The sequence below is a fragment of the Scophthalmus maximus genome, chromosome 19 (genome assembly GCF_022379125.1).
Source record: "Scophthalmus maximus strain ysfricsl-2021 chromosome 19, ASM2237912v1, whole genome shotgun sequence".
In the NCBI taxonomy this organism is placed as follows: domain Eukaryota; kingdom Metazoa; phylum Chordata; class Actinopteri; order Pleuronectiformes; family Scophthalmidae; genus Scophthalmus; species Scophthalmus maximus.
The window spans coordinates 2,770,144-2,794,282 of NC_061533.1; the positions used below are offsets into that span (position 1 = coordinate 2,770,144).

A 24,139-nucleotide genomic window follows, 5' to 3' on the forward strand; every position below is an offset into this window, starting at 1 on the left:
TCTTTTTAAACAACTACTTAAGCTGCTGTATCCATTACATGCGATCTAGAGGAGAAGAGGAGCACAAATCATGATTTCCAAGCAATTCAAGCAATGCAGAACATTCTGTTTTTACCATAAAAACTTACATTGACCCAAAAGAACTTTGGTGTTTTTTCCACTTAGTATATGTGAATGCACTTCCGTGTATTCATCTGCTCACTTTCTTCAAATCAAAGCAATCTCAGTCCAACTGCAAGCCAGCAAAAATATCACCCTTTGTGTCATTCTATGGTCCGTAGAACGAAGTTCCCTCATGCTCATTATATTCAGGTTCATAATTTTGAATTGGGTTTATTACTCAAAATTTACATGCTCTAATGTTCAGTAAACACATCAGTTTCCTGCAGCTCCTCTTTCACAACATCTGTCTGAAACACTTGGTTTAAGCTCCTGTCTCTTTAAGGCCCCTCCCTCTCCAATGACGCCCAGTATGCTCTGATTGGTCAGCCGGCTCCACCATGTTGTGATTTGTCAACCTCTTCCAGGACATGTAGGCGGGCCATCTCATGGATGTACAATCATCCAGAAGGCCTTTAAAGACAAAGTCCATTTTTGGACCCGATATTACACTCCAGTGACGAATAACCGTTGTCTTTCACAACAATACTCAGATATAAATCTTCAAGCTTTTAAAAAAATGTATGAAACTGTCATCTCAACATCCTAAAATACGTCTTGAAGTGACTCTGCAATGCCGCTAGTTCGTCTGTGAAATCCCTTCCTGCAGTTTCCCTTTTACCTCACATCCAGCCTTGGTGTGAAAACTCCTTGAGCTACATGGAAGGTATGATATATAAAGATAATTATTCTTTAAGCACCATACCAAGGTTCACTAGGAAATCATTTGGGCCAATGAGGTTAGCCCCCGGAGTGACGATGAGCGAATCCTTTTATGGTCAAAACACTGACACTCGATCTGGGAATTCAGGCCAATGCTTATCCGCACTCCGCAACATATGGAGCACATTCTTCAGCATCGTCTTTGTTTTATCACGACACACTGGACTGCTTTGGCTGTGTATTATTCCACCTGAGTAAATACTGGGCGGCATCTCTCTCTCCTCGGAGCCGCGCACATGTCTTCCAGAGGCGTCCGGCGCAGGCTTCAGCCCCGTTGGACCTTCTCCCCCTTCGTCTTGGTCCAATAACAGTCACGTCCCCTCCCTTGCTATCCCAGAGCCAGAGTCCAGGAGTTTGTGTTTTTGATTCGTATCCTGAGAGACCAGCTGCTATTGATGGACAGTTTTCTCATCAGGTCAATGTCAGAGTGTCCTTTCTGTTTCCTACACGCGGTCCCAGTGAAATGCCAAAGAATTGAGCTCATGGTTTAAACTTTCAAGCTTCTAAAATGCGAGCAGGGCCAAATTCCCTGCATATTTTCATGTCATTGTAATGCATATTAACACATGCATGAGGCTCTTGCCAGAGAGACATGCAGATGGTTCGAGTCTCTTAACAAATACAAGGGTTTTTTAAATATTTAACATTGGAGCTACCTGCTGTTAAACAAAGGTTTTGTTTAAAATAAATTCACTTATTCATGCATGTCATCTAAGCTTTCTACCTTATGGTATGAAAAGAGTTTTATTAGATGGTTAGAGCCAGAAAACTGTTGATATGTGTTCTTAACAAAATATACATAAACAGCTAAACCACCCAGCAGAGATTTGGTGAAAAACGTGTTTGCCTACGTCTAAACCACGTCTAGGTTTTGAAAAGGTAAAATTGAAAAGCCTTAATTTTCTCGTTGCGATTTTAATCCAAAACTCTTATGGTAAAATTCAGCGAATATTCCTCAGAAAAAAATCACTGTACGGATCTGTAAATTGAAAAGTGGTTAGCCCCTCCTTCTCCCACACCCAAGGCTGCGTGTCCGAGCCCTGAGCAGTGCGGTCAACAAATCAACAGCAAACAATCTTTCTCCAAAAATTGCTTACTGGACCTACAAGGCGATGGCGGACCGCCCAGATTCGGCCCCAAAAAACAAGGTCCCAACGACGTCTGGTGAGGCCACGCACATTATTTGCACAGGGCCTAGAGAGAAGTGGTCAAACAAGAACGAATACACAGTAATAATTAGTGCAGCTGATGTAAAATGAATCACACCCTATCAATCACGCTCACAATTTATCTGACGCCTAAGGCTGCCACCTGTCACATATAGTGTTGAAACTGATAAAGGTATCTGGCTTTAATGATCTTCGTTGCAAGGCCCACACGAGGGAAACGTGCACGCCCATATTTGTCAGAAAAGCAATACGTAACCTATTAATCCTCGGTGAGATAGTGTGCTCCGCAGACTCGTTCGTGATGTATTCGCCGTGCTTCAGTATCACTTCACAGTCGAGTCGTCTCATGTCGACGCACAGCTTCTGTTCAGTCCTTCTTATAAGATTTTAAGAGTTTCAGGATCTTGTTTTTGTGTGATTTTCTGTTTTGAGTTAAAACATGTTACAACATTGTACAACACGTTCTTTTCCTTTTGGTATTATGTTTAAAAATAAAATCTGTAGTCCATTTGGTTGTTTTTGTTTTTATTTCCGCCTTTTATTTAAAGCAGTAAACTACTAGTTTGGTTAATTTCTAATTACATTTAATAAGCAATTTCTAGAGCAATTTATCGGCTTGGTGATGATAGCTGTCGATATGAGCCTTTCACAGACATTTTATTTCACAGAATAAATAATGAAAATAAGATGTGCCTTTATATTACATTTTACGTAAAATTGTATGCAAAATTATGTTATATATAGTTGGTTACATTGGTATTTTCTTTTTATTTACAGTTATTTATGAAAAAGTTTATGGTTAAACCGTAAAATATCAGGCCTCAATTACATTTCTTCGGCATAAGGGTTTTGAGAACGTCATTTTAGAAATTATTGATGATTTCTTTTGTCACACTCAGGGAAAAAAAACCTAATTTCTAAACTGTTTCTTTGGGTAAGATGTGCCAATAACGCAGGGGTTCCGGTGTGAGACCGGTGACCCTCATTATTCCTGGAGTTGTTTGAGGTGTACAGGTGGATATTGATTTGAGCTATTTCTTGAAAAAATGACACAATGTTGACTGTGGTGTTGTAAACTGACCTGCTGCAAGTGATGACCTGTCCTAATCACCTTCAGAGGTCATGTGGGGACAAAGAAAATGTAATTCTATTTCTAATTGTTTCTCAGATTGTATTAAATTTCTGGAAATCCTCATAAGAAACTACTTTGGACACTTCTGCAGTGACACGTGGCCCAGATTCATTTACCTGTTGTTCGAAACAGTCTGTCAGAAAGTTCTCCTCCAACATGAAGCGCTGAAACATTTTTTCCCCGGGCCGCAGTAACTTTGGTTTGGTCGCAATATATAGAGGAAGAACAAATGAAAAGTAAACTTCTGCCTAAAGACACAAATTCATCATCAGAAAAGAACAAAGGCTCCGCACAGAAACCACTGCTTTGACAAACATAGATATAAATGATGCATTTCTATGACGGGAGCTTACGACAGCATATTTTCTGTCCCCACTCCAAATCACACAAACTCACTCACGTATGCAAAGTAACATTTGGCCACAGTCACCACAGTGGCTGGCCAGAATTCACCTGCTGCTTTAACTGTTTACTTTCGTTACCTACCAAAGTGGCCGGTACAGTAGATAAACCTCCAAACCGCAGCCAGAATATACTCCAGCGTCTCGCTGAGGCCTGGTGTTTACTTTCCACCCTGTCTCTCTTCGCCGTTTCTTCGCCCTGACAGTATACTTCCAGCTCGACTTCATTTATCAGCTGTGTGTTTCCAGCCCGCCATCTGGCCCCAGCTGATATGACAGTGGCGACCTGGTCGTAATATGGATATCCCCCTCGTTTATCTTATCCGCTGTGACAAAGTAAAATCAAAAAAAACCTGAATCTGCTCATCTTGCCTTGGCAGGAACTAGTCTATCAGCCAGCAGAGAGCAGGAAGAATAAAAAGACAAACATGTTTGCACTAACAGAGGTGCAGCGTTGCCTTTATTGCTTTGGACAATGTTAGTGTAAACCGCAAGCAACCCCCTTTTTTGGGGGGGGGGGTTATTTCAGATCCACAGAAAGCAGAGGATCAAACGAAATCGTGATCTCTATTATTCTTTTCCTTCGTGCGCGGGGGCGGAACTGAAGTACATTTCAGGGGTTTGAAAAACACAGTTAAAAAACACTGTGAATTCCTTGTGCTGCGGTGTGACAGCCGGGCGATTGCAGGAGTCTCATGGCAAGCCCGGGGGGGGGGGGGGGGCTTCTCAGCAGGCCAACTAAAACAGAATCATGTTTGAACACCTATTTCCACTGGGATCAGGGGGCGGAGGGGAGGGGGGGTTCTGCAAGCTTTAATCAGGATCTTGAAACAGGCGAGCCTTTGATAAAGACTCCGCTCTGTACATTTATCTTGTTCCTCTGAAGGGCTGTCGCTGGCTTATGTCATCCACTTTGATCCGACTTTTTGGGAGCGCGGTGTCGGACATGTCTCCGCTGCCGATAACACGCTGGTCAAGTTGTGATGTAGAAAAAGGAAAACCCAAGAACCCTGACCCCTGCTTCCCCCCCTCGCATCCAAAGTGCATGAGTGTGTGTGGTATGTAGTACCTCCCACGGTTTTCTTCTTTTTCTCCTTTTCCCCCGTATGGAAACGGTGCCATTCATTTTCCGAGCACTGTCATAAACATCATTTCCTGGTTAAAGAGGAGCTGTGACAGGTTGCTGCCCCACAATGTGCGAGGGCAACAATATTTGACTTGGACGTGTTCCTGGTGATGAGGCCAAGACCCCGCGGCAGGCCTCTTGGCAGATGTCATGCCTGAGCGCTTTGGAATAATGCTGATAGGAGCTGAGCTAGACTGGACTGTACCCACGACAGGCTCAGGTTTAATCTGTGCATCAGCGTACAGAAAACAGGACTCGAGTTACCGTGCAGTTAAATTTCCATCAATAATCTGACAGATTGATTGAAAACAGCCGATACCAGCTGCTCTGAAGCTTCACAGTTCCGCTGTGAGCATCCAGTGTCAGGTGAAAAAATACTAAATATCCTCTCGTGCTTGGAAGTAATGTTTGACCAGAAGAACTGATGACTTTGAGCAGCGAAAGCCAAAGTGGCTGAACAGCTGAAACAAGAGCCTCATACTCTCATTTCAGTTCACGTCAGTTTATTAGGAACACCTAGCTAAGACTAACACAGTTCTAATGGTGTGTTCACATTGAAGTGCGAAGCAAATCATTGGTGTGATGAGATTAAATGCAAAGTCAATGCAAAAACGTGAAATTCACTTTAGCCGATCCGAATGGCGCAAAGCCAATCAGCTTTGAGATTCTCCCGAAGTCACTGACATCCAGAAGAGAACGTGCGGGTGTTTACTCGCTTGAGTGAACACAATTAACGAATCCTGCTGCCAAAATTGCGCAAGTAAGGCAACGTTTGGGGTGAACACACCATGAAGCTGCTATTTCATCACAGGAACGTTCCGCCGGAACTAGGAACCTTTGCAGGAACTCCTTGTGTTTCCACTGCAGGTAACAGGGTGTAAATCAAGAGCCAGGGAACCAATGTAACGCCCTAAAAGGTCCCTGCATTGGAGTTACAGGTACGAGTATTCCAGCGTTTTATTTCAGCTAGTTAATGTCCATAAGAGTTCGTTAAATCTGTTCCCGTACTTTAAGCCTTTTTTAAAGATTTTATTACTGGGAAAATGCAACACAGTGCTCGCCATACTTTTAGACTGTAAGGTAAACTTTGGCAGAGGGCTGTAACCAGGTTTAGTCAAAGATCGACACAAAGGAACTCAAACTTGGATGATTTCATCACATTGTCAGCTTCATATATGGCGCCATCATTTCAACAACATGGATTCAAGAGGTCCTAATTGTCCCAGGTCATGGTTCTTGAAGAGATTTAGGACCAAACAGTGCAGTGGACCACTTAGAGGAAGTGCAGCCAGGAAGACAATGGGGAATATTGAGAATTCCTCTGCGTCATTAGGGAAGACCAGGATTAGCAGAGACTTCCTGTTTGTGACTAGCTCGGGGGGCCAGACCGGCCTGTGATGTTTGGCATTAAAGAAAAGACGGTAACCTTTGAAAGGATACCTTTAAACAAGCCAGCCAACGGGGGGCATGTTTTCTTTCCCATGACACGTTGGGCTGCCACTTAGTCCACAAGTTCAGCCCACCTCCCTTTCCCGTCCCCCCTCGGGGCCAACTTGACGGATCATAAACTGATACTAAAGAAAGAGCTCGCAAAGAGAAATTTACGATAATGGTCTGTAAAATAACTTTTAAATTACAAGGAGTGGAGGTGCTCTGTTTTGTGTCACCGTGGCTGTGGTCACTGCTGTACTGCCGTGCTGTGGGTCCACAGGTGTGGGCTGTTTGCCTGAGAGCTCTGTGGCACTTGACCCCATTATCACGGGCCATGGCGGCTCAACACGCTCCACCGCACTTTATTTATTTATGACCGCTGTTTATGGCAATTTGTCACGGGGATCTGGGTGAGTTTCACATGTAATCATCTCTTAATGTCTTTGTGATGTTTTTTGTTACATATGCTATTGATAGAAGGTTTATTTAATGGTTTATGACTTTAAAACAATCTAAAATTCACACAATATAAGAAGCACAAATGTTCCAGCGGCCAAACTCGTGCGAGGAAAGCAACATGCTAATTTGTGTTGCGCCCGGTGTGAACGCACCATTACAACTATTACACACTTATTTCATCGGCTGTATACAAAGATGGACGACATGACAGCTCCTCAAAACTGAAGTCAAATCATCCTGATCGCCCCCTGGTGGCTGTATAGGTCTCTGCAATGCAGCCTCTTGCATTACTATAAATTACTTACTTACACTTATGCCACAGTGGCTAAAAATTTACCCACAGCCTAACACATGCTGAAATACATGCATACGTATAACTTTATAAAGTTTAATCTCCAGACAGTGTGTAGAACTATAAAAATCAATTAGGTAAAACTACCAATAGTTTTATGAAAACCTGACAATCGGAAAATATGTGAAGATTATGGTTTTGTGTTAAACTCAGACATATTTCGGATCCTTTTTGACGCTGTCTTGGAACTTCAGCTGCTAGGTATCACGTGCATCGCATGTTTAGATTCACAGCTTTCACCTCGCTGTTTGCTGTCCATAAGATAAACAAGTCATCTGAGGTTTCTAAACACCGATTGGCTTAAGCTCTGAGAGCCCGGCGACGCTGCGGAAATGTTTTAGCTGGAACTTAAGCCCGTGTTAAGAGGGAGTTCATCCAGGCATGTAACGCTTTAACCTTCGTCCAGGGTAAACACGACTAATAAGAACTTCTCTAAATAAACATAGACCCTTGCATTAAGAAAGTGCTGAGGAATAACTACAGCAGTAGTAGCCTTAAGGTCAGCTGTGGGCTTGTGATTGAAGATTGAAACCCTGAAAAAGATCTGGGTGGGGGGAAGTGAAAGGCCGCTGCTCAAGGGCGCTTTTTAATTAGTACCGGGGTGGCCTTGAGCAAGGTGCTTAACCCCTGCTGCCCCGACATTAGAAGATTTAAACAATTTAAGCGAATGGACAAGAACACCATAAAAAATGTTTGGGGCTGATTTGGTTGTCCGTCCAATGTCCAACATCCAACAATAGATAGTAATGTCAAACTAGATAGAAAAACAAATCTAAACATATATGTTTTTCTTTTGGGATTCTACACAGGCCCTGTGGTGGGTTAATTGTAACACTATCGCTAAAAGAAACAGGAGTAATTGCTTTCATAATTGTCAATCGCAGCCCTGTGAACAGTTCACTCATCTCGACCACCAAACGGGAGGCGGCCGCCTCGTTGAGATGGTTGGCATTCTTGGGTACTTTCTCTGACATGTTTGGCCTGTAACGAACAGGCTTTGAAAGCTTCTGTCAGCGGCAGAAATGCCTAATAACGTGAAAAGAGTTTGTCTCAGGTCAAAAGAATTAACCTCCGGTTGTGTGTGTGGCTAAACTCGGATAAGAGTCAGACAAGGGAGCATGATAGTCAGGTCTTTCAAGATTTATTTTGGATCCCTCCCACTCTTAAAAGCACACCTCGGTGAATTTTGCGCGGGCCCGCTTTGGTATGTGTAAGATTTCCTCCTCTTCCCACCACACACCCTTATTGTTCCCCACATAAGGACACTCAGCATACCTTCAGATTAGCCGAAACCAAGGCTTTGGGGTATTGTGGCTCCACTAACAGGACACATGTTTGCCTTGTTGGCTTATTGATTTTACTCAGTGGCTTAACATCACTACTTTTAAAGGGACAAAGCCGCCTGTGGGATAGTTAAGAAATATCCGAGTTAACAATTTGATCTTAAAAGCAAAAAAAACCCAGAAAAAAATGACATGTTTCAGAACATTTTAGATCCTCACACCCAAACAAAATGTTTTGTTTATCAGTGACCACACGACTATTCCAAAAAATGAGTCATGGGTGTTTTCTGATCTGCCACCTCTATGGTTCAGGTTTGATTAAGTTTAGGTGACTAAAACCACTTTGTTAAGGTTAGAAAAACACTGTGGCCATGGTTGAAAGAAACAAGCGTTGACAGCTGGTCGGGGACGGGACACAGAATGTGGTCTCTAGTGTTGAAGTCACACACAGCCATCCACGCCAACTTTCTTCCCAAGCCGGCGTGCAGACAAATCGGACGTGTTTAGAGTTTCACTTGGCTTTCAAACGCAACACATCGTTTTGTTTCAGTAGAAGCCTTTGTTAACGCCAAATGCAATCATCGGACAAGATGTCTGCCAGAATGACGTCACACTATTTCCGCATCAGCTACTGAAGCAAAACAATCATTACATTTACAAAAGAGGTTATGTTTTTTTTTGGTTCCTTTTGGTTGGTTTGTCAGCAGGATTATGCAAAATTTAACTTGGTGGAACATGAGCCAAGGAAGAATCCATTAAATTCTGGCATGGATCCAAACAAAGGGGTGGATACAGCATTCTTGGACATTTTCACCAATTTCCTAGCATAATTAGGGGACGATATCTATGTGTGTACAATTTGGGACTGTTGGGCCTATGAGCTCAATGAGCGACATTCTACTTAAAAATTTAATGGTTACCACAAATGCTATTGTTTCTCTGGTGAGGACTTTATGAGAAATACTCAATGACAGCATTTTTCGCTTGTTCAAACGCCCAAATCAACGGGTGTGACTCCAGGACCTCCGGCATCCATGTGAGTTATGTCCATCAGAAGCAAAGACGGAAGTAGCGCGGCTTCGCTATCCAACCACAAAAACTCTCAGGGAGGAGCTTTGGTTGCACAGACAAGTCAACAAAACAGCGCTATTTGCATTCGCATTCTACCAATGTTGGTTTCCTTTAACCAAACCCCCCCCCCCCCCCATCCAATCCTTAACCAAGACATTCTCCTTTTAACCATGACCAAGATTTCTCCCTGACCCGCAACCCAAGAACTTTTGGAAACTCAAATCATTATCTTTCCCTCGACCTCGACCAAGCACTTTTTAGCCTAAACCTGACCATATCCTGACCATAGAGATGACACATCAGGAAACCGACGGTCACATAAATAATATTTGAAATGGCCAATTTTCGGTCACGAAAAGGCTAATGTGGGTAAAGTTTGGAAGGAAGTCAAACGAAACAGATTTTACCACTTAGTTTGGAAGATTTTCTCGCTGCAGTTGAACCATTTTGAATGCGCTGCATCTGCCATACCATTCAGATGTATAATCCCAACATCCTTTAACAATTACTGCACGTGTATGCACTCACATTGTACGGTGGTCTTAACTTTGAAGTGCCTTATTCCACCGCTCCATAGGCATATCTCTTATATTACCACATGCAGATTTCTAAACGGAGGCCTGTATCTGCATCTTCAAAGGCCTAATCATAACCTTTCCTTTTTCTGTGTTTATTTCTGTCCGTTTCAACCTTTAATTACCCAACTGAAAATCAATCTTGTGCAGGTCTTTCATTTGTTAGTGTTTGACCACCTAAATTATTATCCGCATTTAGCCGCCAATGAAATCTTGCCACATTTTTTTTTTCTCAAAAGGGGGGGAACATGGATGGAGATATAATTGTGAGACTGAACTTTCTGCACACAGTCCCTCTGGCAAGAAAGTACAAATATAGTAGCATATTAATATCTGCAGCAGGTTTACCCACACTGTCACCTCATTTGATTCTTCAAAAAATAATGTTTTGAAAAAGAAATACGATCTAATAATTACAAGGGATGTTATAAAAAATCTATTTGAAGTTCTCAAATGTGTGACGCAGTTCCCCAAGCTTCACGGGGAACCACCTTGTCCGTTTCATACCTCGTTATAGTGGACTTATTAATGCTCTGCAGATCTGCCTTTAACAAACACGTTCAATACCGACTCCACGGGACAAAAGTGATTGAATTTAAGTGCAAACATTTCCCTCCAGCTCTGCCCAGACCGAGCCTCGGCACTCGTTTGTCTGTTTTTTAGAAACTGATTGTGCTGTGTACACTTTCCCTTTCAGAGCCTTACACCTGTGCCTTTTGTCCGGCCCCGGGAATGTGTCCACAAACATAGGGGCTCTGATAACGCTGCACCTGTTTCACGAGTTATGTTAAGCAGGGTAAACAATAATCACGGGAACAACTCATCCAACACGCCATGAGCGGAGCTATTAGGGGGACGATTATGTGCGTTAGCCTCGGTTCATAGGCACACGATTCTTTATACAGCTGCGAAAGCTCAGAAAACATACTTTTCTATTTGAAGTTGGACTAAGTCGAGTTTTTATATTGATGAGTGTCGCAGTGAAAAGAGCTGCTTGTGCCTTTCAAAACAGACAAAAATTATAGGAAACTTTTAGAAAGAGGGGCAGGGAGCAATGTTCATAAAGTCTTTGGGCTCAATCAACCCTCCTTTAGTGCAGTTTTATGTTAAAATGCACCTGTGTAATCACCCTAAATCACGGCTCGGGGCTCCGACAGTCCGGTTCCCACCGACCGAGATGCACATTCAGCCCGTTTCCTTTTCAACTCACATCACTTGTTGGACATTTGCAAAAAGTTATTAAATTTTATGAAGAAATCAGGGAGTGCGCTGTCCAGAGGAAGCAGGATACAGAACATGTCCCTTAAGTATCCATTTATTTTTATTCAATGATGACAGATTATGCAGGTTGCTAGATTAATTTTTTTGCCAGTTTTCTAGCATCATAATTATTAAAGTAAGGGTTCACCTGATGCCGACCTTTAGTAAGTATTTCGAAGGCTGTCTTAATTCAATCATGACATTTCACTCTGTTGTTTTAGCATCAAATAACTACATAAACGTCAAACGTATTATAACAATTAACACTTGACATACATCAGTGTGATAAGAACTACATAAAATGACAGAAACCATCTTTGTGAAAAATATTTTGACACATGTATTTTGTCTTTTTACTTTTTAAGTCGCATCTGCTAACTTTGGTTGGGTTATGACCTGTACTGCAGCCAGCCACCAGGGGGCGATCCAAAGGATTTGGCATCACTATGGGGAGCTGTCATTGTGGTCTTTATATACAGTCTTATGTAGCAAGCTATGTTGATTGAATCAAGTAACGTTATGGGCCAAAAAAAAGAGTTTAATCATTTAAAAAAAATCTTTAATCGTAATATTAATAAATCCCGACCAGACCATGCAGAACGCTGTGACGCATTGCTGCAAGCTAGCTTTACTCACAACCATTTTTATATAGACTGAAGTGAAGACCAGAAGTGCTGACCAACGAATTTTCCATGGCGCAGGCCTGAAAAGTGTATTATTTGCACATTTGGCGTTCAGCTGACATTCAGAGTCTGCTACAGTGAATGAAAAGGGTTTGGCTTCAATTTAAATTTCATGGACACACACGGGCCATTGCAGGGATCACGCCTGTGACCCCTTTTTTTTTTTGTTACGAGGTGGTTGCCTGTAACCGCGAGGCGAGGCCACCCTGCCGCCTGCAGCACTCCTGCAGCTGATTCCCGGGCTCGACTCGGTTCTATTACTAAACGTTAACAGACTTAATGCAGCGCCCGCTCCATCGCGTCACAGGCAGTGAGCGGTTAGAAAAAGCTGCTTCTCATTAGCTCGTGGACTGGAATCAATATTATAAGTGTGTGTCCGTGAGCGTCTGTGGGTTTCGTACTCGCACACGCATTATACTGTATACGTTCCTGTTGGCTTGCACGCACATGCATAGGCACATCCAGTCGTGTGTGTGTGGTTCATGTGAGATCAACGGGCAGGGACTTCCCCTCTGTTTGGAGCTAATCCCCGGCTGCACCGGACAGATTAATGTGCACTGCGAGCAAGAGCTGACAATTAGAAAAAGTGCTTGTTCACTTGAAACCCTCAGAGAGAGAAGCCCGCTGTCACAGACGACACACACCACAAATGTTAACATTGGGGGGGAAGACACCAGAGAGCAGAAATAGAAATATCTCGAAAGACGATTTGTAATAACGCATGGCATGCCTGGCCTCAAACAGGAAGGCGATGGTTTCGTGTCGGCACAATTACGTCTTGGTAGGCTTGCTAAGATCAGACCAAACATTTTGAGGGAGGAAATCGCGCCCCACCCAGCGACTTTGAAGTCTGTTTTTTGTCAAAGGATTGACAGTTCGGGCTGACGCATGAAGAGTGGGAACAACGAGTGGGCGGAGTTCACTGGAGCAGAGTCGTCTCCTTCATCTGACCTGAATATTCATAGCAGATCCATGTTATCAGTGTCTGTAACCTTTGCACTCGCAGCTACTGATTGCTTGTAATTTAGTATTGCTCGGCTGGAATGTTATACACATTTTTTTCCTTTTTGACTATGCAATATCATTTTGGCATGTTAATGTGTTATTGAGCAAGGAATACAGTGCATGAATTGAAATTGTGAAGCTTGTTTCCTTAGTTCACAATTGTAATGACCCATTTTACAGAAAAACTCAAATACATAACTAAATCTAAACACTAAAGTCAGGTTTTATTTTGTAAACTTTGAAGAAATTCTTCTTTTTGTGTCTTTAGTGATTTTAAAACGATTTTGCATTTGTGCATTTCAGGCTTTTAGTTAACACTGAGGAGATTTAACTTTGATGAAGAGATGTCAGGCATTAAATGTAGAGATTCAGAGAACTATTTTTTTTTTCTACCTCCGCCAACGAGGTTATGTTTTCACCCCAAAAACTGTTGAACAGATTTCCCTGAAACTTGGTGGAGGGGCTGGACATGGGCCAAGAAAGAACTCATTACATTTTGGCACGGATCCTGGAACTTTTTGATCACTTTGTTTAACATTTTGAGATAAGGAGTTGTTTTGTTTTTTGACATTTTCACTAATTTCCCAGGGAATAAGTCATGGATCTTGATGAAAGGACTGATATCTATGAGTTGGTTGATTTAATGCAGCTTGATTGAATTTAAAGGGGCTGTTGGACCTTCGGCGGAAATAATGCACTGTTAATTACTTCAATACAAAAAGGGAATCTTTTGAAAATGGGGTAACAGTGGATCACATTTTCAGAGAGTCTCTCCTGGAAGAAGAGTGTTGCACTTGGTGGAACACACGGAGAACCAAGGTCAATCATTTCTCACCGGAGGCCACACCAAGGCCAGTAACAACGAGAAACGTTTTCAGAGTTGGTTTCGCTGCCTGAAAGGTGTCGACTAGAGTAGGGTCAGTTGTTTGCATTGTGGTCTTTAAAAAGTATCAGGACGAACCACCTCTCTCAGAATTTACCATTTGGCTTCCTGTATCATAGGATGCAAGATGTTGAGGAAATGACTTTGTGATTCAGGGATTTTCACAGCTTTATGTGGTTGTCATGGTTTTGAGTAATGTGGCCTCTTGACATCCTGAATCAGCGGCATTCGGACAAAAGGGCGCAACGTCCATAGCCGAGATGAACACACTGCATTTTGTCTGTTATGAAGCCATACCCGCAATCATTTATTTTTTTTGTTTGTAGAGATTATTTTATTACTTTCCTTTGAACTCATAAACCTTGTGATTTACTTGCAAAATATAGCCAAAGCATATTTTTTTCAATTTCACAGTACCAGGATCCGCCTGGTAGACAAACAGTTTAAAGCCAGATCATTGTTGTGTTAGTTTCATGGTGTTTCCACAAACTTCTACGACCCGTGTACGTTGCCTCAGCACAGAGACACCCGTCCTTTTTAACAAGTGAACATCTACACCGCAGTCAGATCCGGACGCAGACATGTAGTCAGTAAAAAACGTGGGAAATAAAGACACTAAAACCCCTGAGTCTCACTTCATCTGACAAAAGCACAACCCAACGTTGTCCAACACAAAGAAGGAAAGAAAAATAATTACGTCTCAGGGGCTTTCTGGCCAGTGTGTTTTCACAGAGGTAATTCAGAGGACAAGGTTGCTCTCAACATCCTTGTTGGGGTTTTTTTTTTCTCCGCCGCCTTCTGGTTTCCACACCTGAGCTCAAGTGAAGATTTACACCTGTGTTTTGCTTCAGCGCACATCAGAGTCTCTCGGGTTTCATATGTAAGTACAGATGCGGAATATTTTTTGTACCCCATCACGCTGACGTTCAAGGCTTCAGACTTGTAAGTGGACATTACCTCCTGTACCGACAGGATCAGACAAACTGACGAAAACCTGGCAAGGCATCGGCGTAATTTCAGTGCAACAGATCAAAGACGACGTGCGCGTTGGCTTTACATTAGTGAGGTTCTTTGCTTGTTAATCTTTGAAGCTGCTCCGGACTTGAGTCACAGAGGTACAGGACCGGGAAAAGGATTTTAAACAGGTGTCAAACTTGGCTAATGGCACAAAATGCCATTAAATCCTTAACCCGTTGTACACTGCATGTGCTGTTTGATTGAGCCAAGTGAGTTTTTCACTTTTTATAATTACTCTCAGAACATGTTATTTCAGCAACTTACTAAATTAATCTGAAATTCAGCTCTTTTTTGGGGGGGGGGGGGTTGAAAAGAATTTTGCTCCAAACATTCATTGACGGAATGTTCTTTCGTATAATTCAAGATCAAAGGTTCTTTTTCATTTAGAAAACAGGAAAATATAATTACCACGCATATCTCCCGCAAGCCAAAACCATCCTACACATGATTGTCTACTTATTATCTTAGAAATTTAAAAAAGGAAATAGTGAGTAAGTGATCTGATTACCTAAATAATTGATTTGTCATTAAACATAGTTAAAGAAGGCGAAACAAAAAAAAATCCTTAATCTGCATTTGGACTAAAATTAATTTGGTTCTTCCCTGACCCAAGCCCCATCACAAAATATATTTTGTAGCTGTTGCATAATCCTGCAAACAAAAATATATACAAATGTGAAAGTATAAATGTCAAGGTATAGCCGCTTTGGCTATTTGATACATTTTTATGTCCTTGTATGATTCGTGCACTTTTTCGGTAATATCTTCATGTTTTCTTCATGTTTGAATGAAGTAATGGTTAGTCTCTTTGGACAAAAGGGTCACATAAATGTATGTAATGGATAAATGTATAACAGGGTCAAAATTTAAGTAATTTTTCAGTTGTCCTTTGTGTGCAAATGAACAATAAATAGTCGGCAGCAGCATATGAAATCTAGCACCATGTAATAATGCAGTAAAGGGCAATGCTGTGTCCTGTTGATCGTTTTGTCACACCGTGATAAATGAGAGGACCACTGATTTATGTGAGTGCATTTTGAGGTAATGTAATTATAGTCTATAGAACCAGCATAACTACTAACAAGTCAAGTTTTCCAGTTAAGTATAAATCGTGTGAGCTTGTATTCTGGGCTCATGATGTCTGACGCAAAGTAGACTTTCTCCAAATCCTCAGATGCCAGTCATCCCTCTGGAAGGTGCCGGTTACTCTTTAAAATTCTAGCAAGTGTCGGCGTGAACGGTCGGTATGTGTTTACTGCTGCTGGATCATCGTCATCATGTGGTCACCGTAGCCAACATCTGGCCCCAAAGTAGGAACTTTGCGAGCTCAGGGGGGCCGCCGCTGTATCGGCTGAGCTGCAGATGCTTAGCTGACCAGCGTAACGTGTACTTGCCTCCACTCAAAAAAAAATTCTGTTAAAACATCCGTCTCGCATAACAGGAAGGGAGGGAACTCAAAAATAAAGTTGTTTGTGGCGGCCTTGTTCGTGCCCACTTCAGAACTCCGGCGCACTGTGTAATTTTTGCATAGCTGCACTTTTGGGTAAATCTGTACGACAATTTGAGCCACGTTATGATGATTTGTCTCCAAGGTGACAATGACAAGAATTCGGACCCACCGGGAACAATTTGTTTCTTTTTCCAGCCGAGTGACTTTGCAGAATGTTTGTGATGTGCCGTTCAGCTGCTGCATGTCATGTCTGCGTGTTACAGTAAGTCTGTTGTACAGACTCCATACTCCATTCTGAGTGTTATTGATAACGGTTTAAAGAAAGATCCTGGGTTTTGGTAGAATCTTTAAAAAGCTACTACAATGCAAAAGAATTAAGTAAATGAGTGTAGTAATCCTCAGATTAACCATGTATTAAATTCTAAAGCTTTTGATTTTCACGTTGCGAGAAAGACCGGGAACTTTGTTGAGCGTTATTATTCCCGACATCCCAGTAGAGCGATGATTGACAGTCTTAACTGTATTGTGTTAACTTCGTCGCATATCGGTTTCAGTAAAAACAGCCCGGCTCTTCCACAGTGTTGAATCAGTTGTCACAGATGATATGGCGTCCACCTCAGACGGCAACATTGTTTGCGTGCCCCCCCCTTTTCCCACAGACGTACGAGAAATAAAATCCCCAACACGGCTACGGTTACCTGAAGCTCTGGCCTTTGTTCCCTCCGAGAGAAAACACAGCAGCTTATATTCTGAGCAGCTCCCCACTGAAAAGCAAAGACAAGAAAACCTCAAGATTTTTATTTTTTTTTGTCAAAACACTCACGAACAAAACTTCCAGAGATTCAAGACGTGGACGAATTCTTGCTTTACAAATCTCACGAGCTGTTACGGGTTTCACGCACCTGCACAAGCAGATATCATGGGTGTAAGCATTTTAGTGTTTAGGTATGTTTACCCTTTGGAAGGTGAACAGTGTTAGTTTCACCACACAGCTCACAACTTGTATCTCCTTTACACTCTTAGTCAAGAGAAGAAACAAGACGATTTAGACTAAATAATTAGATGCAGACCGCATTGATTGCAAGTTAACTTAAGAATTTGTGATATATTGCAAAATAAGGTTCTTTGGATGTTCATCTTTAATCATTGGATGCTTGTTTTTTCTCGATCTGGGTCTTTAAGAGTTTACCAGTGATTATAGTGAAGGAGTTATGGTGCGTTCATGAGATTACATACAAAGTCAACGCATATTACGCGACGCAAATAACACGAAAAAAAAGAGGTTTACTCGCTCGAGCTGAAATATGCAAAAGCCAATTAGCGTTGAGATCCTCCCAATGTCACTGACGTCCTAGTCTGACAGAGAATGAGCGGAAATTCTTGGGATTTGTGAAAAGACAAATGATCTTTTACCTACTTGCGCCAATAACAGGACGCCGAAATTTGCTTAGTTTCTTCTGGTGTGAACGCAGTATTACAGCCGATGTTTCGATGTTGGAGTAGGACTCTGTTGCCATTGATTTTTTAGTTGAGTCCACCTTAATCTGGATATGATCCAGAAATTTTTTTTGTACTTTGTTCTTTATATGTTGTGTCCATTTGATTGAACATTTTTGATACCAATATATTTGGCAATGATTCCCAAGTTGTCATTATTATAACCTAATTAAAGAAAATACATTTCACATTTTGAAACGGCAACAGGCTCCCGAGAAGGTTATGCTTCCAGAATGATTTGTGGAATTTAAAGATTTCTGTTCGGTGTTCATTTCTTTAATAACGATTACTTTCAAGTAGCTTCAATAATCGCACGCTACAGTTAGATATGACCACAAACAGCCGTGGCCGACCGACATCTCAACCTGAGGGGAACTTCTCTTCACGCACTATTGACCGTCAACAACTCCGCCTGGTCAGACAAATGGACTATTTCACCTCCAGTAAACCATAAGAAAAAAGAAAAATCGGCCCTGCACTAATGTTATCCTTCACGTCTTTATTGTGTGTTTGGCTCCGTCTGACCTGTAAGGACCTCAGATCCAGTTCGCCGTAGAGCCATTTGCAAAAAAGCGGATCGCAGCCCTCCTTTTGTGCTGCATTCTTGCGCCGCTGCCGCTGTAATGGTTTAAGTAAACAAGAGATGCTGCTCAGTTTTTTCAGACGTCCAGAATTACACCGAGGCAGCGGCGACTGTTGGTTTGGAGAAAGCTAACCGAGGTCTGGTGTACATTTTCTGAAGCAGAGCGTGAATGCAACATAGATGTAGAAAAAGGGTATAACAAAAAGAAATTTGTTATACTTCCAAAGAGCCCGTACATGTGGACAGCTGCTGTGCTATAATGTAAACCTGCAGCTCAGCCTTTTGACACTCAAATAAAAAAAACTCTGTCCCTATAAGCAGGACAGGAAATGCAACAGAAAGGATTAAAGTGCACCCGCAAAGTCAATGACGCCATAATCCCGCTTTTTGATTTCTTGGGAAAAAAGCTTTAGCAAAAAAAAAAAAACCCAACTCACTGGCGGACGAGCAAACTGCGTCGCAAGTGCTCTCCCATATATTTTAGGCTCAACGTGTATTCTTCTTCTTCCCACTGGCAATTTAAAAAAGCCATCGGAATGTGGGAAATGATTGTAGGAGTAGTGGTGGTGGCGGCGGGGAGGGAAAAGATATGCCTCGCTCACTTGGTCACTCTGGTGTCTGAAATCCGTAGCTGAGATGGCGTTTGACTGATTTGTGTTTTCGACCACATGTGCCAGACCCACCTGCTATTCTCAACCCGTAATTCCTCCCCGGATTCAGGCATGCGACTAATTTACTGTAGGGGCAGGATTTTTTTCTTCTTTCTCTCTCCTCTCTCTCCTCTCGCAGAAACTGTACCCCGGTTCTGTTACAGCGCTCCGCTCTGCACCGAGCGGCTGTAAATGATGCCACCTGTCACACTTGACAGCTTATTCTCCATATGTGTGGAAGGTCTTTATCAGCTGAGCTTTTTCGCAGAGACCCGGGGGGAAATGTCTGCCACCTGCCACGGATCTGCAGCCTATTTAACTCTCTCATTAACCGGCTGCGTGCTCGAGTTTCCATTCGTGATTTGGACCAGTTTGTCTCTTCATCTGTTAATCGCGCAGTGAAACGATGCGGAGACACTAAGACGCTTGCTGTGGCGGTAGCAGCAACGCAGCAGTTGGTCCGATGCAAATCTGGTTCTGTCGACACGGGTCAGACTTTTTTTTGGCTCCTAGGTTTGAGTTTTAATACTCTACCTTAGTTTCCAATACTAGTACTACTCCTATTCTGCAGCAGGAAGTTGCTTTGGTGCGATACTGCAGTAAGAGTATGGGGTTGAATCTCCAGAGAAGAAAATAACCCTCCAGGTCCGAAAACTGTGCAGCACAATTTGGTGAAACCCAATTTTTTTTGTGAGGACAATGTCGATTTTTCCAAACAAAGCACGATGTGAACGGATGCAGTCAGTCGGAGGAGGAGGAGGAGGAAAAAAACAAGAAGCGCTGTGCCGTGAGCCAAACTGAGGAGGTTTTAATAGAATTTCTAAAACACCAATTGCGAAAAAGCAGGATAGCATTTTCTGATTCCGGGTGCCCTGTAATTTGAAAGAGTGTGGGTTCAAGCCACTTATTTTGCGGCGATGGCTTTTACTGGCGGATTCTCCAAAAAAGACGGAGGCCGGTGCACCCAGTAGGGGTTGAGCTAGCTGCCTTTGCCTTTGCCTTCCCTGACTGATCGACCGAGCCGCTTCCCCCCCTTTGGAGTTTGGCCTACGGTTGTTCTAACCTCACTGGGGCGTAGCTGTGCACCATCGGGGGGTTTAGAAAGCCCGATAGGAGGACACCTGCTTCTGGACTGGATTTATTTATTTCGTCTCTATTGCGCGAGTCTGTTTATGGATGCAGATGGAGAGAACACGAGGTAAACAAATGCACAAATCTGCCCTTTTCGCTCAACCGACGTCTAACCAAAACAACCAAAACACCCCCCCCCCCCGGTACTCTCAGCATCCGTGTTTGCCATGAATCACTTGGAGACATACTGTACATGTTGAATTATAACACTGTGGTTTCACTCATCTGGGCCTGAGGGTCAAATATGTGCAAAACCGCACATAAACTCATACACACTCTTAACAACCAGGAGCTCCAGTGACAAAGAGAAAATAACGCAGATGGATATTTGACACTTAAAGTCCCCCTCCGCTCAAAAAAGTGTTTTTCTTCTGTTTCTGTCCTCTAACATGTCTGACATTGACTATAGCGACTTGTATCTGAGCACATGTCACTATAGAGGTGTTTTCACATTCCTCTCCTGGAGGAGGAGATTTCTGTTTCACGTCTCTGCAATTTGAAATTCAAAATGAATCCTGCTCGAACTAGATTTGGTACGTCACAAATACAGAAAACCAATCGCCTTCGAATATGCAAATGTGAGGCAAAGAAACCGGAAAACTTCCAGTGCAGCAGGGGCAACGAATCGTGAGAGGACGACAGGTGTGTCAGCAGACAGTTAGCGTTAGCATTAGCATCCACGAGAGGAAGGCAGGTGTGTCGGCAGACCGTTAGCGTTAGCATTAGCATCCACGAGAGGAAGGCAGGTGTGTCGGCAGACAGTTAGCGTTAGCATTAGCATCCACGAGAGGACGGCACGTGTTTCGGCAGACAGTTAGCGTTAGCATTAGCAGTTAGCATCCGCCAGAGGGCGGCAGGTGTGTCGGCAGTCAGTTAGCATTAGCAATAGCAGTTTGTGAATGTTTTATGGCTGAATCTTGCCGATATTGCCTCTAGCCATGCCATGCATGTTATTTGCATATCATGAATATTCATAGTCTCCGAATTCCTCAATGAGGGAGAGAGACATGATGGTTTCCAGACACATTTCAGTGTTTTTTTAAAAACTTCTTTGGGGGTTAACAATGTTAAACAAAATAATATATTTTGATATACTTTATTACGTGTCTGGAGGGGTTCCTTTAGTGATTTATTGTCATAGTAGACACTAAACAAACTTAAATAGAAAGAGATCAAATATTTGAGAAGGAATGAACAGAGGTAGCTACAAAGGAAAAAAAATATTAACACATTTTTTTTTCCTGTCATCCGATGCATTGCATTGAATAATAAAAAAAAGAATCTTGCTTTGTACCTTGTTGTGTGGCCTGTCAGCCTTTGTGCAGGGCTTTGAGGAGAACACAGATATAACGTTAAACCACAGTGCAGAGCTAGAAGAGTCCCTTTTTGAAACAGTTAGCTTGCGCATTTTTGCAGCCCGTGCCAAGACATCTGCCTCGTGACACACCCTGCAATTATGAACGAAAAGGAAAAGCAATGTTTCTTTTGATTATTTCCATCCGTATTGCGTGCACACACAATCAGGCCTGTTACCACAATTAAAGCAGGAAGCTGTAGGAAGTGAAGAGAGTTTCGTTCGACTCGTAGTGGAAATTTCGACGGTGACAGAAGTGACTTGTGTTTGCATTGTAAAGAAACAATCAAAGCCCTCGTCTTTATGTATTTCCTTAGATATTTAAAATCAACCTTGCTCTTGATTTCTGTCTCTCTTTCTTTTCTTTTCTATGGATGTGTGGATGGAGAAGCTGCAGCGTTTTTGCCAGCAGCGAGTGTCGGCAGTCCAGCAGCATCGTGCACCGTGTGCAGGGTTGTGATGAGAGGGTGTAGGTTAGATCACGGTGACTCACGGCGCTGAACAAACAGCTCGCAGCCCTGCGCCGGTATCTGGACGGCACACACTCCAACACGCTCCACAAAGAGTGTGAGAGCCCGTTACGGTACAATGGGCAGGTTTGTGTGTGTGGTGGCTCGTTATACTTCACGTCTCTCTCTCAACATGCTCTGATATGAACTGAACTCTGCCGCCGTTTCCATACAAAGTGTTTCATTGTTGTGTGGGATTATTTGTGCAGAGATCAGTGGTTTAAGTTGCAGTTTCCTTTGCTAAAGAAATATATATATATTGGCCAGTTTGTCATAACTACGACGGCGTATTAGGCGCATTAGAGAAAAATAAATAAATTACGGAGCCGTTGGAGCAGGGGGGTTAATATTTAGAGAAAGAACTCGGAATTTCCAAGATTTAAGTCGTAAATTTATACGAGATTAAAGTGATAAAGGCAGGAGAAAAAAAATCACAAATTTCCAGGGGTGAAATGTTTCCAGTAAATTTACGTCTTTAATGTCAGAAATTCAGAGTTTTTCTCTGAACATTAAGCCCCTCCCCCGCTTCCTATAATGACCCTAATACGCTGTCAATTTTTGTTGTTGTAGTCCAGACATCCCTCTCCTCCCCGGCTACATTTTACCAGCTCGTGCTCGGGGACCTCAAGTCGTTCCCAGACCGGATGTATAACCTCTCCTGGAAGTGCCCGTAAAAACCTCCAGTGAGAGGCGACTTCCTGGTCAGATGATGCCCCCGACTATCAGACCTCCCTCACCTCCCTCTCAGGCTGAGCCTAGCCAAGCTGCGGAGGAAAGTCTTTACAAGCAAAAGCATTATTCAAAACTCGTAATAATCTATATTATACATTGTCTATATCTCTGCTGAAGCTGCAGGCTCGTCAGGGAGCTCAGAGGTCAGAGGTCAGAGCTCCCGGCTCTGGATCACATGTCCCGCAGGATGTGTGTGACTCAGGCCGACGAACAGGGACACAACACACGCACACACACCTCAGCACATGTGGTTTCTACCGACGCATCCGTTACACAGGACGCCTGTGTGAAGTCACTTTCAAGTCAAATACGCAGCGACCCCCTCCTCCTCGTCTTACTCACGGACCCCTCCCCATACACACACACACACACACACACACACACACACACACGCACCTCAAGGAATAACCAGGAAGGGGACATGGGGGTAAATCCTGCCTCCCACCTGAAAACATTCCTGTCGTACAAGGCCGTGTTTTCCTTTTGCTCTCCGACAAATTGACACAGTTGTTGGTGATGGCCCGGGATTCCTCCCCGAGCGCAGCCCACCAATAACAAACAGTATACGGCAGCTGACACCGCAAGACACCTGCACGGGCTCCCTGACACTGCAGGATTGTTCCCCGTGGGGGGAAGGGTGGAGGGTGGAGGGCTGTTTGGCTGGAGGCGGGGGAGGAGGAAGAGAGGAGGGGCCATGGGGGCCAGTCGGAGTTAAAGAGTCATATATCAAAAATGCTGAAGTGTAAATATTTGCAGCTTGAATGCCAAAATCCGATCAGCTCTTTCCTTTCCCGACCCAGAAAAAGCTCCTTTGCGCTCGTGTCTCGTCGCCTGGGCGACGACTGCGACGCTCAGCCCATCGCCAGCGCCTCGTCTTCAGCTCCAGCAGAACGCCGCTGCCCATGTCTCCTCCTCCATATCCGCCTCCCTGCCAGAATTCAGGATTGACTTTAAGATTCTTTTCATTAGCTCAGTGTGGTCTCGCTCCCAGTGCCATCACAGTGCTCTTCACTCCCTGTGCTCCGAGCCGTGAACTCAGATCATCCAACCGACTTCCTAAGTCGAGGTTGGTAACTTAAGGCGACGGGGCTTTTGCCGTCAGGACCCCGAGGCTCCGGGATTCCCCGCTGGAAGAGATGAGACTCGCCAACGCTTTGCCCTGTTTTCAAATCAGTGCTTAAAACATGTTTTTAAATAGGATTTAATAGATTTTTGATTGTTAGTTTTTATCCTTTCCCCTCATGTTGCTCGGTGATATTATATATTGATTCGCTTTTGACTTTTGGTCGGATAAAATTATTTTTGGAATTGTTTCAATTGTAGAACTGATTATAGCACACACACAAAAATCTCTTTTCAGTATCTTACGTGGAAAAAACATTTCATTAAAGAACCCTTTTGAAACCAAAATGCTAAGTTTCTAAGATTTTGAATATTCTTCGAATATATATGTAATATTAAATTTATAGTGAGTATAAGAGTAAGTAAAGGCGATTACATAATG

The 24,139-nt window shown here is 43.0% G+C and overlaps 1 protein-coding gene across 3 annotated transcripts in view; it reads left to right on the plus strand.

Annotated features, from left to right (window-relative positions):
* Window positions 1-24,139, plus strand: part of cfap299 (cilia and flagella associated protein 299) — a 71,268-nt gene that overhangs the window by 27,184 nt on the left and 19,945 nt on the right. The window contains exon 5 of one of the 3 annotated variants that reach the window (XM_047329170.1): window positions 23,436-24,032. The exons of the other annotated variants lie outside the window; for them this stretch is intronic. Coding sequence (XP_047185126.1) covers window positions 23,436-23,714 — 279 coding nt within the window. The 3' untranslated portion in view covers window positions 23,715-24,032. Of the gene's footprint in view, window positions 1-23,435; window positions 24,033-24,139 lie in introns of those variants that run through there. 3 annotated transcript variants of the gene reach the window in all.